This window comes from Pelodiscus sinensis, chromosome 2 (assembly GCF_052426305.1).
Source record: "Pelodiscus sinensis isolate ZL-2025 chromosome 2, ASM5242630v1, whole genome shotgun sequence".
In the NCBI taxonomy this organism is placed as follows: domain Eukaryota; kingdom Metazoa; phylum Chordata; order Testudines; family Trionychidae; genus Pelodiscus; species Pelodiscus sinensis.
In genome coordinates, this window is record NC_143053.1 from 139,848,107 (window position 1) to 139,861,889 (window position 13,783).

Sequence of the window (13,783 nt, forward strand, 5' to 3'; positions counted from 1 at the left end):
GAACAGGTTGGCCACGCCTGTGCTAGAGCTGCAAGACTGACTCCATGTGAGAGAGTGGCGGAGAAAGAGAGACATTTTTCTCCCAACAGAATATTTTCATTTGAGACTCAACAAAAATAGAACCATCTGTTGAACGTTAAATATTCACTACATTATTCTATTTGTGCCATCCGAATTGAAAATAATAATTACCCAGCTAAAAACAAAGTTAACAGTTCTCCTGTCCAGAGATTTAAAATATTACAAAATTTCACTACCACCAATTTAAGAGAGAACATTTTCAAAGGGATGGTTGAGACACGAGATTCACAGATCTAATGCCAGAAGGGATTGCTGTGGTTATCTAGTCTGAGCCCCTGAATAAAACAGAAGGGCTTCCTACAAAAAATTCCTAGAGCAAAGCTTTTAGAAAAAGATCCAATCTTGTTTGAAAAACTGCCAGTTAGAGAGAAAATCCACCACAAAAAGCTAAAATTAAAATGGGACCTTTAGATCATCACTTCAATGCTCACCCAGCGGAGCTAGTTCAACTAAAAGATAAGTAAAACATCACCGTGGACAGCACTAGGGATGTAAGCACCAAGTCAACTACCCAAAAAGCATATGCAAGCAAGCAAGGGGGGGGGGGGGAGGGAGAGGAAGAGGGCAGGAGCCGGTGCTCTGGGAAGCTGGCTTAAAAGCCGGTTCCCCCCAGCACCTATTCCATGAGGAGCCAGGGGCGTAGTGGGGGGACTGGGTACAAGCCAGGAATCAGCTGATTCCAGGCTTGTGCTTGGTCCCCACCATTGCACCTCTGCTTTTTCAATGTATTAAGAGCCTGGCGCAGAAGTGCAGCATCTGGCACCAGGTGCAAGCCAGGACCGCTGATTCCCTGCTCGTGCTCTGAGCCCCCACAGTGCCTCTTCTTTTTAAAAGCATTAAGAGATGGTTGGCTTTTAATACATTTAAAAGGCAGAGCTTCAGCAGGGTTAGCTCCAGCTGCATCTCTGCAGTTTCCTCCCTTTATTGACTAATCGATAACTAATTGCATTTAGTTGATTAAATGCAATTTAACATCCCTAGACAGCACCACCATCCTTGCAACTCAGGCCAACATTCTGGGTATTATCTTTGAGTCAGCCGTACACATCCAGACCATGTCTAAATCTTGCTGCTTCCTCCTGCAAAATATAGGTTAAACCTTCCAAATCTGGGACTCCCTAGTCCAGCAACATCCGTGGTCTGACAGAGCCAGGGATGTTGCTGGACCAAGAGCCTTGGAGCAATGCAGGGGCTATGGATCCCCAGCTGGGCAAGACAGCATCTGGGGAGCCTCCACCCTGGCCTAGAACTCCCAGCATCAAAGGTGCCAGACATTAGCCAGGTAGGAATCCCCGGCATTAGTGGGGCCACATCACCAAGGAGCCCTGGCCCTAGCCGAGGAAACACCAGCTGGAGCTAGGCTGCCTTTGCCAGGAACCCTGAGGAACCTCTGGTGGCAGCAGGGCTGGGATGACCGGGCAGCCTCTGCTGGGAAACCCCCAGCTGAAGCAGGGTTTGCAGTGGCAGGTGGCCGGAATCCCCAGTGGCAGCAGGGCGGCTCTAGCGGCAGGATGGCCCTGGCTGGGGAAGCGCCAGAGGCTGTAGAGCGGCAGCTTTAAGTTGTTTTGCTATAAGTCCAAGTTTTTTGGAATGTATCTTGGACTTATAGCAAGGACCCGCTCCCTGTATGTGTCTTTCTTACAGGTATAGCAGGGCGGGACTGACTGAAGGAGCTCCCTAACCCCTGTTGGCCAGCTTGGGGTTTCTATATCCTGTCACACATACATAAAAATAATCATAAAGCTGCGACATTATCCTTCTTCAAATCACTCCTTAAACTCCACCTAAACTGTGATGCACACAGAACACATGGAAATGACTAGGCAGCTGGTGAACTGTGACTATTGTTTAGGATTGCTAGACAGTTGCACAAAAAATACCGAACATGGCAAGGGGCAGGGGGGAATTGGTTGAGCAAAAAAAAAAAAAAAAGGGGGGGGGGGGACCTACCAGACACAGAGGAAAAATCCGAGAAAAACAGAAAATACCGTTTTTTTCTGGGTTGTTAGGGGTTTTTTTTGGTTGGTTGGGGTTTTTTTACTGGACAGGAGACACAATTGCCACAATTGCAGGCAGTGTAGGGCTAGCTAAGGCTACAAGACACTGCTCATTGCTGCAGCCAGCCTAGTGCAGGGAAGGAGTTTTGGGGCTTGCCCAAATGTGGCCACCCCTTCCTCCCTAAATGCACCCCATGCAGGGAAGAGGCTGGGGGTGATTCTCTTCCTTCCCACTCCTGCAAGATATCCCTCACCTCCCACCTTCCCTCCAGTCCTGCATGCCTCCTTAACTGGTAAGGCTCCAGTCTTCCAGAGGCTAGCCAGCCTATTCAGGGAAGGGGAGGGAAGAAGCTGTCCCTGCTGTGGCTTCCCCTTCCTTCCAAAAGGTGTCCCATTCAGAGAAGGGGCTTGGGGCTTCACTTCCCTCCCACTCTAGGAATGGATCACCTCCCCTCCTCTCTCCTCTCATTCTGCTCACAGCAAAAGTAGTTTTGCTGGCAGCCTCCTGAGCTTGGGAAGGAGCGGCAGCCTCTTTCCCTGCTGCCTGGCTGACATGCCGCAGGGCTCCAGCACGTGGAGCTTCTCCCTCAGGCCAGATCTCCTGTGCGGCCTCTCCCATGTGCAGGAGAGGAACCAGAAGTATCTAGCCGTGCAACAGGGGAGGCTGGGGGAAGTTTTTTAAGTGGCCTCAGGGACACCCTGCCCCCTTCCCTGCCAGATGCAGCAGGGGAAAAATGTCCCTGCCGGCCTTCCATCTAAGAAAAAAAAACCCCACAGAAAATACCAGACATTTTGCATGTCTGGTATTTTCTGTTGTTTTTTTTTTAAACCAGACAAAAGACATAATTACCTGACTGTCCGGGCAAAAACCGGACACCTTGCAACCCTACTACTATTTTTATGTTGCAAATAATGATTTCACTGTTTTGTTGTACTTCCCCCAGCACTCTTGCTGCATCTATTTGCTATCTCCGGACTTACGCTTCAGACTGTGAACTCATCTGGGTAGCAGCCATCTTTTTGCTGTGCATGTATGGTGAATACAGTGTGACTTTGGAGCTTCTCGCCCTTACTACAATACATATGATATAAATAATAACGGAGCCGCATCCTATTCCACTGAAGTCAATGGCAAACGTCCAATTTATTTTTGTGAATTAATTCAGTGGAGCAAAATTAGCCCTTAACAATATTACCTCTTAATTTTTAAATCCGTGGGCAGAATGAATTTTGTTATGTGCACCAATAGGGCAGTGATGTGTGGTAGGGGTGGGGCTGAGGGGTTCAGAGTGTGGGAAGAGGCTCAAGGCTGCACCAGTGGGTTGGAATAAGGGGGGTAATGGCAAGGGGGATGAGAAGTTTGGGGATCAGGCTACCCCAGGGCTGTGGCAAGGAGAGAGGATGCCCCCTAAAGCCTCTCTTATGACAGCAGTCCATGGCTGGGGGAGAAGCTCTGGGGCTTGAGCCAGGGGAGAGGCGCCTCTCCTTGCTGCAATTTGCTTCTCTCCCCCCTCTCTGTTGTCCAGGCCCATGGCCATGCACCTCTGATACTCTGCTGCATACCTTTGAGAGGACTTAAATCCTTAGTTAAGGGAGGCCCCACATTTATTTGATTATTTTTAAAGTTTAAGAGGAGAAATGTAAGAACAAAGTTAAAAGAACTCTGCTCTCCCATGTAAAACAATTTTTATTTCATTTCTTATTGTTTAATCCCCTGGATGCATCTCTCTTTTATCATATCTGTAAAAATATTACAGAGCTATGGGTTTTTTTTTTTTTTTTTGCTATTTAATTATAAGAAATTAGTGCAATTCTTGCACGGGAGGCTGATATTTGTATTTAACTATAGTGCAGCATTCCACCATAGTTGAGTCAGTGAATTACTTTTACCATTATCTCTTCCAATACCGTGTGTGGGTTTGATTTTTTTTTTTAAATATCACTTCTTAAAATGGTTTATATGCTTCTATTTTTAAAAGCGTTTGTAATTAATCTATTTCTGCTCAACATAAGCCTCATTCATTTTGTGTTGGTATTCTACATATTTTGCAATCAATGTACATAGTTGCACATTTATCTATGTTCAAATTTAGCTTACACTGCAGATAAAAACACCTTAGAATTTTGTTCAGCCCACTATAGTAATTAACCTTTCATTCTTCTTCCCCCTCCAACATATGTTTATGCTCCTTTCCCAGGAGTATGTCCCAGGAGTAAGTTAAAAAGTGATAATATATTTTAAATCAAAAAAATTTCTGAAAGGTGGAATAAACTATATCCTATGCACACTTAGTCAATTTTCCTTGAAAATGATTTTAAAAAATTTAAGATAATTTGTAAGACAGGTCTTGGTCTGGTAAATTTGACAAATTACCTTTGATTATCGATATTTTGCAATTGGACTCTAGTGTGGATTCCCTGTTTTAATCCACAAGATGATAATCTAAACTTTTTGGTGTCGGTTTTTTTCCCTTTCTGGCATTTTGATTATATAGTACTTTGCCAGATTTCTAGTATTTCACTTATTTTTAACGAGCCTGAGAGCATGATGAATATACATGATGGAAAGCAATTCTCTGAAAAAACAGATTATAAAACTTTTCTCATGAGGCAATAAATAATACACACATAAAATACTGTAAAATAGGAATCATCTTCCAAAAGTTCTCTGATCATAGATACACACCAGAAGTTTTTCAATTTTCTGATTGTTCCAGAAACTTTTCCCAAATAGTAACTTTCAGTAATCCGTCCAATTACCAGACCTCACAAGAGATGGGAAATTCATGAGGTTCACCACTATAAACTTTTGCCCTGACCTGAGTGAGGAAAAAGAGGATCCTATTGGCAACACTTACAGTCCCCAAAAATACTCAAGGGCACATTTAAACTTCTGGGAAGATTGACACTCTGGAGGTTGATCTTCCAGCATTCAATTTAGTGGGTCTGGTAAAGACCTGCTAAATTGAATGCTAAGGATGTCCTCCCTTGATCCCAGAACTCCTTGTAGTCGCAAGGAGGAAGGGAAGTTGACAGAAGAGTTTCTTCTGTCAACCTCCCACTACTGGGCTGCCTCAGGAAAATGATAAAAGTATCTTGAATCCAGCTATGCAATTCATGCAGCTAGAGTTGCATATCTTGCATCAATTTTCTCTGCAAGTGCAGACCTGGCCTAACACAGGTTATAACATACTACATGACTAAGGCCCTGTGTAAATTATGATTTCATAGATTGCAAAGACATCATTAAGTTAGCCCAATGCCACTTTTTTCCAATATTCTTTAAAAAAATGAAAATGCGTACAAAGTATTTGATACAAAAAAATCACCTTAGCAAACTGTCCGGTTCAAATGTTACATTTTCATGTGTATTATTTTCCCGCATGCACAGAATAGAGTACTACAAAGTAATTACATCATCAATGTGGCTGAATACAATCTAGGTGGAAAATACTATACATTGCAAATAAAAATATGGATGCCTCTTAGAAATCTAGGGCAGTATGGCAACTGTTTTACTTGTGAAGAAACAATATGACGACTTCTTTTGTTTCAAAATTCCACTGAAAACTATAATTCCCTACATATTGATCAGGCACACACATCTGTTTGCAAAGATATCTCTCTTAAAAAAAACTGGACAACAAAAGGCTATGGGAATTCTTCAGAAAGAAAGCAGAAAATAGGGGAGTGATTCCTTGATCAATCCAGTCGAGATAAATATAGGCTGTTATTACAACACCATTGCACGTGCTAGTATATAATTCCTGAATACCTTGTAGGTGGATTTTGACTATATTAGTGCATCTATCTCCGACAAAACATCTACGTCAAAAGCTTAAAATCAAATGCTTTGGGATTACTGTCTAACTCAGTACCTGCAATGCTCACATAGTAGCCTTTGCTAATGAGATCTGAAGGACCGATTTCCCAAAGGCTGACAAGCTAACAAAGTTTCAAAGGGGTTTGTAAACATCATCCGAGTAGGAAATTCCATTTTAAAGAAAATCTGCATAGGACACAGTCTAGGCTATGAGTTCCAATGTTATCTTGTCTTAACTTGTTTTGGGAGCTCCCAAAACAAGTTAAGACAAGATAAGAAGCTGGTATGCTGCTATTGATTATAATGCACAGTACCGTTTAGTTGAATTTGAGGGAACAAGAGATGCAAGTTACAAACACAACACTTAATTATTTCTTATAACACAAGAATTAAGGAGTCACCAAATGAAATGAATCAGCAGCACATTTAAAACAAACTCTTATTTTTCCATAGAACACACGTTTACTCTGTAGAACTCCATGCTAGATGTTTTGGAGATCAAGACTATAACAGGGCTTAAAAAAGAACTAGATAAGTTCAATGAATATCAGCCAGGATGAGCAGTGATGGTGTCCCTAGCCTCTGCCAGAAGCTGGAAATGGACTGGAAATAGATGACAGGTGAGATCACTTGAGGATTACCTGTTTCTGTTCCCTCATTCTGGGGCAATTGATATTGACCTCTGTTGGAAGACAGGTTACTGGGCTAGATGGATCTTTAGGCTGACCCAGCATGGCCAATTTTAGGTCCTTACAAAGCGTGAAGGAGCTGAAACATTCGTTGCAAGATTAAGAAATTTAACAGCTATAATACAGTTTTGTCATAAAATGGCAAAGAGCGTGCTGATTTAATCCAATGGTTTACAAGTAGTGAGATCTGCATTAATCAAGTGTACAGAAAAGTTGTGGACTTAATTAACAACTCACCAAACACTTAAAAGGGAGCAAGACAGTGATGATGCAGGGATTCAAAGTCAATATATTAAAACTTTTATCAGAGATGCAGATAAAATTACAAACTACAATTTCTACAAGTACATGGAAAGGAAACCTCATTTTATCCAGCCAGCATACCAGATCCTTAAAGTGGTAAGAGTCTTTGATACTTTACAAATTCAGCAAAAGATGTGCAAGCAAAAAGGAACAACTCAACTAATGGTACTTAACTTTAAATCAAAATAGAAAAAGAAATAACTGAACATGTATCTATGTATATATATTTTGACTGCATATACATTTGTTTACTACCAATTTTAGTTGTAAAATTAATTCCATACATAATCCATGATATTCAATAGTTTGCCCATTACATAATTATGCACTTTCAGACCAAAACAAAAATGTTTGCAGTTCATGTGTGACCTTCTTAGGGGCCAGATTAGGAGTCTAGTCTTTTAAAGAGATGGAACCTTACCAAATCAACTATCCCACGGACTGATGCACAAACCCACCTTTTCACTCTTTCAACGCTAGACAAACATCTCTTCTACAACTCACCAAATACAGTACAGTATTTTACTGAACATTGTAGGAGTACTTCTTACGTTTTCCTCTCCCAGCACATACATTGCAGATCTGCTTCTCTACCTCTGATTAGAAATCTTGTCTCTGACTGAAACGCAAAGACGGAGAAGGGAACTGAGCACCTTCTCCCTAGTGCACCAGGGCAGAATAAAGTGACATAGCCCAAGAAAGAGCTGGAAAGAAAACTAGGCAAAAGAAATAAAAAAGACTTTTCCTATGAATTAGTATAATAAATGTACCTTTTCAGTGCCTGATAAAAGATGTGATTTTTTTCTAAAGGAAGTCCTTTCCAGGAGAAAATAGCAAGAATTAAATTCTTTTTAAAAAGCAAAATAGGTCAACTGATCTATATAATCAGGTTTGTACTTTGGTGCGTGACTGCTATATGTATATACTCATAGTCAGACTTTGTGTGGTGGGATCGAATCATGTGCAATCATTGAAGAGGGTTAGAGAATAGCAAAGATGCTGTTAATACTGCAGTGTTACAATCTTTACCCACTGGCTGATAAAATATAGAGCTACCTATGCATGAAGACTCAGAAAGGGAGAGAAATAGTTTTAGGGGAGATTCTGATTGCAAGCCAACTGGCCCTTTCAAAGGGTTATAAAAGACAGAGATAGGTACGGAGGAGGAGCTCATGGACCCTGATCCTGATACCAGACTCCACTTTTCAGTGACAAAAGTAAATAAACTGATCAACAGAAGCTAGGGCTAACAACACTCATGCACTAAATTCTTTGTGCCAAATTCTTTGCTGAGAAAAGTTAATGCAGCTGAACCTATGTAAACCAGTAGAGAATTTCAATAAATGAGAATTCATAGTGTTAATATCCTTTTTAATATGAACATGTTAACTCCCACTAAGGTTACTGCACGTTACATTTCAATGGGGAGATTAGAGATGAAGTACAAGCTGCAAATGAAGATCTTTTCCCAAACTTCTCCAGAGTTTGGAGGGGAACTTAAACCCAGGTTTTGGATTTTGACCTATCATTAATAAGTCTGAATTCCTCCATGAGTTCACTCTCACACTGTGGTTATATATACTTTGCCAGGTATCCTATGCATGGCTAAAATTAACAAAAAGATTTTAATCAGAAAAAATCCCTTTGGAGATATACTACACTGCAGATATAAAGAAATCACAAAGGGAATTTGTAATAAGTGTGGAATTGCCCAAATGGATAAATATAGCCACAATCAGAACATCTTAGCCTCAGATGAAAGAAATAAGCAAAACTGTTTTTTCCAGAAATATATATTCTAATTATATCATTCTAAAAACACAAGAAATTAAACCTTATTTTGGTACCTTTACAGCTGATGATTCTTCATCCCTTGAGTGAAGAGAGTTTTTATGTGGTTGAAGAATTTGTGCAACTAACTCAGTGAGCCAACCTGTGCAAACGCCTTTTCGTGAAACCAGTCGAGATGGGGAGGATGGAAACTCCACAACATTAAAAACAAACTGCAGTTTTCCTGGTTGAAACAAATGGGAGCTGCAATGAACAAACAAAATGCTATATGAGAAAAATCATGTCACCTTAATGTAGCTTCATTTTTGGCCTAATCCAAAATTCATTGAAGTTAGAGTTTATCCCTTGATAGTCTTACAAGGCTGGACTGGCAAGTGTCTGGACAATTCCAATAGATCTCTTCTGAATTTATCAGATTCACATGCATGAGAGTTCCATTGTCAGAGAGCACTGATAAAATTTTACCAGCCACTCAAAGAATGTTGCTTTATTTATATGTGACACCACATTTGGGTGTGTTTTTAATTAGAACATTGTTATTAAACTATTAAATTAAAAAATAAACTTAGATTTCTTTCTACCCAGGTTTTATTTTTCTTTTCTTCAACTCTATTTCTTTTCCTCTATCTAACTAGCCAATCAGTCCATCATAAAACGGGATTTTCAGGTCTCTCCTCCACGTCGGTCTTTCTCTCCTGAGCTTCCAGTCTCTCTCTCTCTCCTCCCCTGCTGCCTCCTTCTCCCTCTCTCAGCTCTCTTTCACCTCCTGCCTCTCTCTCTGTCTCTCTCTTTCTCTTCTCCTCCCCCTCCTGCCTCTCATTCGAGGGACCGCGGAGCCCAAACAGTCACTTGCGCCACTTGCTCCCACACAGAGGCCCTCCTGAGTGGTGCAGAAGTCAGCTGAGCACCATGGCGGGAGGCGAAGGACGTGACTCAGGCAACAGCGCCACACAGAAGGAACAGCCAGGGAGGCAACAGCGCTGCCCAGAGGGAACAGCCAGCATTTCAGTCTTACAGAGTCATAGACATTCGGCTACTATATATATGATGCCAATATCTTTTTGTTTCCCCTTATTCTAAAATTTATTTAATGTTTCAATATTTTTCTCTTTCTTTTCCCTTTCTCCATTCCTTTCCTGTCTTCCCACTCATTTGTATTGTGTCCACCATCTTCCTTAATCTATTTCCAGGTCTTCACTCTTAAATCACTCTTCTTCAGTTCCTTCCTTCGTTTCATCCTCAGTCTCCCCATCCTCCATTCACACTCACTCCCTCTCTGTAACTCTTCCCCTTGCAATCTCCTCATCCTTAAATTTGCCTCCTGCAGTCTCTCTCTGACAACTCAACCTGGCCTGTTCAGGAAGGCTACTTCTTTTCCAGAGACTGCCATGTCTGCAATACTAGTCTGCAATACCCTGTTAAAGGATTGTTATGGATCTCTTCTTTCTCCTCTTTTTGCCTCACAGGATTTGGGGGTAGCAAATCAGGCTGCAATGATCTTCTGTATCTCTACCCAAAGGCAAAGTCTGGGAGTTGCCTGGCTAGATTGATTCAGCTGCATTAGTAAACAGGAGGAGACACTCCACTCAAGTCTTCTCGATCTGAGTGTGAAGCATTTCCTAAAGGAGTGGCAGCTGACCAGCGAGACAGTCCTATTAATCATGGAAGACACTAATCCACTAGGTAGATGCCTCACGGCCAATCTAGACCTGAGATTATTTACTTGCTCTTTGTAACTAAAGGCATACTGCACACTTTCCCTGGAAATATTCCAGATACCTCAAGGACATTTTCATTTGTTTAGTCTTGCCTCAAAATTTGTAATTAATAAACAAACAAATGGGTGAATGAATAAAACAGCTCCACTGTGAAAGACTTCTGTAAAAGTAGGTACCTATGTGCTGGAACCATTTTTAGCCACTGGGGATTTGGTAAAACTGATTTCCACACTGTCTGCAGTATCAAAATTCCATTAAGCAAAACTGAATTGCAATATAACCTAGAGTTTGCTCTCTGTAATGCTTTAACAAGATATCTTTTTCTGAGGAAAAACTATGCCTGAATTACAGACAAGATATAATCTTAATGTATCAGTACCTTGCAGCTGTATAGGATCTGGCTTGTAGTTTAGGCAGATGTTCTGAAAAGAATAATAATAAAAAAACATAGTGGTTATCACTAGCAAATCAAAAATAATATTTTTAAAAGCAAATTCCTGTATGCCTTTCTAAATAACACTGTGGAATAACAATTTTAAATGTATTATTTTTCTCCATTAGTAGTGATGGATTACTTTTAGCATTCCAAAGAACTTGACAGGGAAAGCCGAAAAGTGAGTCTTGACTCATTAGTCTCCTGCTCTGACCACTAGATCTTCCTCCCCAAAAACAAACTGCATGGGATTAGCAGATGTGTACAATGAAATATAATTTCTGACTGGTGCTGTCTGTTAATACACATTAACACAAAAACAAGGAAGAATTTGATTACTCTCAGTATAGTGGAGAGATCTGCAAAAATGCCAAAGGTAGGGTGATTCAACGGATGAGGTGTAAGTCTACCATATTAAATAGAATCATAGGACTGCAAGGGACCTTAAGAGGTCATCTGGTCCAGTCCTTTGCATTCATGGCAGGACTAAGTTATTATTATTATTATTATCTATATCTAGACCATCCCTGACAGGTGTTTATCTAAACCTGCTCTTAAAAATCTCCAATGATGCATATTCCACAACCGCCCCAGGCAATTTATTCCAGTGCTTAACTACCTGATGTTAGGAAGTTTTTTCTAATGTCCAAACTAAATCTTCCTTGCTGAAATTTAAGCCCGTTGCTTCTTGTCCTATCTTCAGAGGCTAAGGAGAACAATTCTTCTTCCACCTCCTTGTAACAACCTTTTAGATACTTAAAAACTGTTTTGTCCCCCTCTCAATCTTCTCTTTTCCAGACTAAACAAACGCAGTTCTTTCAATTTTCCCTCGAAGATCATATTTTCTAGACCTTTAATCATTTTTGTTGCTCTTCTCTGGACCCTCTCCAATTTGTCCACATCTTTCCTGAAATGTGGCTCCCAAAACTAGACACAATATTCCAGCTGGGACTCCTAATTAATAGAATTACTTCTTGTGTTTTACTTACAGCACTCCTGCTAATACATCTCAGAATTATGTTTGCTTTTATTGAAACGTCACATTATTGACTCAATATTTAACTTGTGATCCATTATGATCTCCACCCTCACCCACAAATAACTCTTTCCACAGTACTTCTTCCTAGGCAGTCATTTCACATTTTGAAATGTGAGCAACTGATTGTTCCTTCCTTAGTGGAATTCTTTGCATTTGTCCTAATTGAATTCATCCTATTTACTTTAGATCGTTTCTCCAGATCCTTTCCTCCTACAAACTTTATAAGTGTACTCTCCATCTACACTGCAGCGCTTAACTTGAAATAAGCTGTGCAAATTGAGCTACATCAATTTCATACCTTATTTCAAAATAGCTTATTTTGAAATAAGAAATGTATTCACTGCACTTATTTCAAAATAGGGCACTCTTCCTCCACTTCCATTATTCCTTGTACAATAAGGGTTACAGGACTTGGAGTAAGAAGTCCTCCAGCTTAACAGTATTTTGACACTATTTCAAAATAACTGCCGGCTGTGTAGACGCCAACTAAGTTATTTTGGAATAGTGCTAGTTATTTCGATATTGTGTTGCAGTGTAGACATACCCTATGCCATTCTCTAAAACACTGATGAAGATACTGAACAGAAATGGACGCAGAACTGATCCCTGCCAGACTGACTTCATTATGCCCTTCTAGCATGACTAAACTACCAATAACTACTCTCGGAATGTTCTGCCCACCAGTTTTGCATCCACCTTAAAGTAACTCTGTCTAGTTAGCTTTATATGAGAAAGTCATGTGATACAGTACCAAAAGTTTTACTAAAGTCAAGATACACCTTATTTACCACTTTCCCGCATCCACAAGATTTGTTGGCCTATCAAAGAAAGCTACCAGATTGGTTTAGTTCTTGACTCATTCCTGTTGACTGCTTCTTATTAGCTTATTATTTCTAGATGTTAGCAAATGGATTGCTTAATCATTTGCTCTATTATTTTTTCCAGGTCCAGAAGTTAATCTGACTGATCAATCATTCTCTGGATTGTTCTTAGTTCCGTTTTTATAGATGGGCGCTATATTTTCCCTTTTCCAGTCTTCTGGAATCTCTCTCAAATTCTATGTCTTTTAATTACTAATGCCTCAAATATCTCCCCAGTCAACTCCTTCAGTATTTTAAGATGGCCCTAGTGACTTGAAGACATCTAATTTGTCTAAGTAATTTTGAACTTGGTCTTTCCCTATTTTAGCATTTGATCATGTATCATTTTCACTGGCATTCACTATGTTTGGTCAAAACCAAAACAAAGAAATCATTAAGTCACCTCTACCATTTCCATATTTTCTGTTATTGTTTTCCCCCTCATTGAGTAACAGGCTTACCCTGTCCTTGGTTTTCCTCTTGCTTCTCATGCATAAGAGTATTTCCTTGTTACCCTCTATATCTCTAGTGAGTCTGATCTCGTTTTGTGCCTCGGCCTTTCTAAGTTTGGCCCTACATACTTGGGTTATTTGTTCATATTCATCCTTTGTAATCTGACCTATTTTCCACTTTTTTGTATGACACTTTTTTGATTTTTAATTCAATGAACATCTCCTAGTTAAGCCAAAGCGGTCTCTTGCCATACTTCCTATTTTTTCTATGAAGTGGGATAGTTTGCCCTCATGCCCTTAATAATGTCTCTTTGAAAAATGCCAACTGTCTTAAATTGTTTTTCCAATGGGATCTTACCTACCTACCAACTCCCTGAATTTGCTGAAGTCTGGCTTCTTGTAATCTTTAGTCTTTATTGTGCTGTCCTCCCTCCTACCATTCCTTAGAATCATGAACTCGACCACTTTCACCCAAGCTGCCTTCCATTTTCAAATTCTGAACCAGTTCCTCATGATCTGTCAAAATCGAATATAGAACAGCCTCTCTGCTAGTAGTTTTTTCCATCTTCTGAAATGAAAAAACTGTTGCCAATACAT

The 13,783-nt window shown here is 40.3% G+C and overlaps 1 protein-coding gene across 3 annotated transcripts in view; it reads right to left on the reverse strand.

The window, feature by feature from the left end:
* The window catches only part of MTRR (5-methyltetrahydrofolate-homocysteine methyltransferase reductase), a 77,608-nt gene that overhangs the window by 21,943 nt on the left and 41,882 nt on the right, over positions 1 to 13,783 (reverse strand). For all 3 annotated transcript variants that reach the window (XM_075921494.2, XM_075921492.2, XM_075921495.2), the window contains 2 exons: positions 10,782 to 10,824; positions 8,741 to 8,927 (listed from right to left, as the gene is read on the reverse strand). In XM_075921494.2, the coding sequence (XP_075777609.2) occupies positions 8,741 to 8,927; positions 10,782 to 10,824 (230 nt within the window). The remainder of the gene's footprint in view (positions 1 to 8,740; positions 8,928 to 10,781; positions 10,825 to 13,783) is intronic.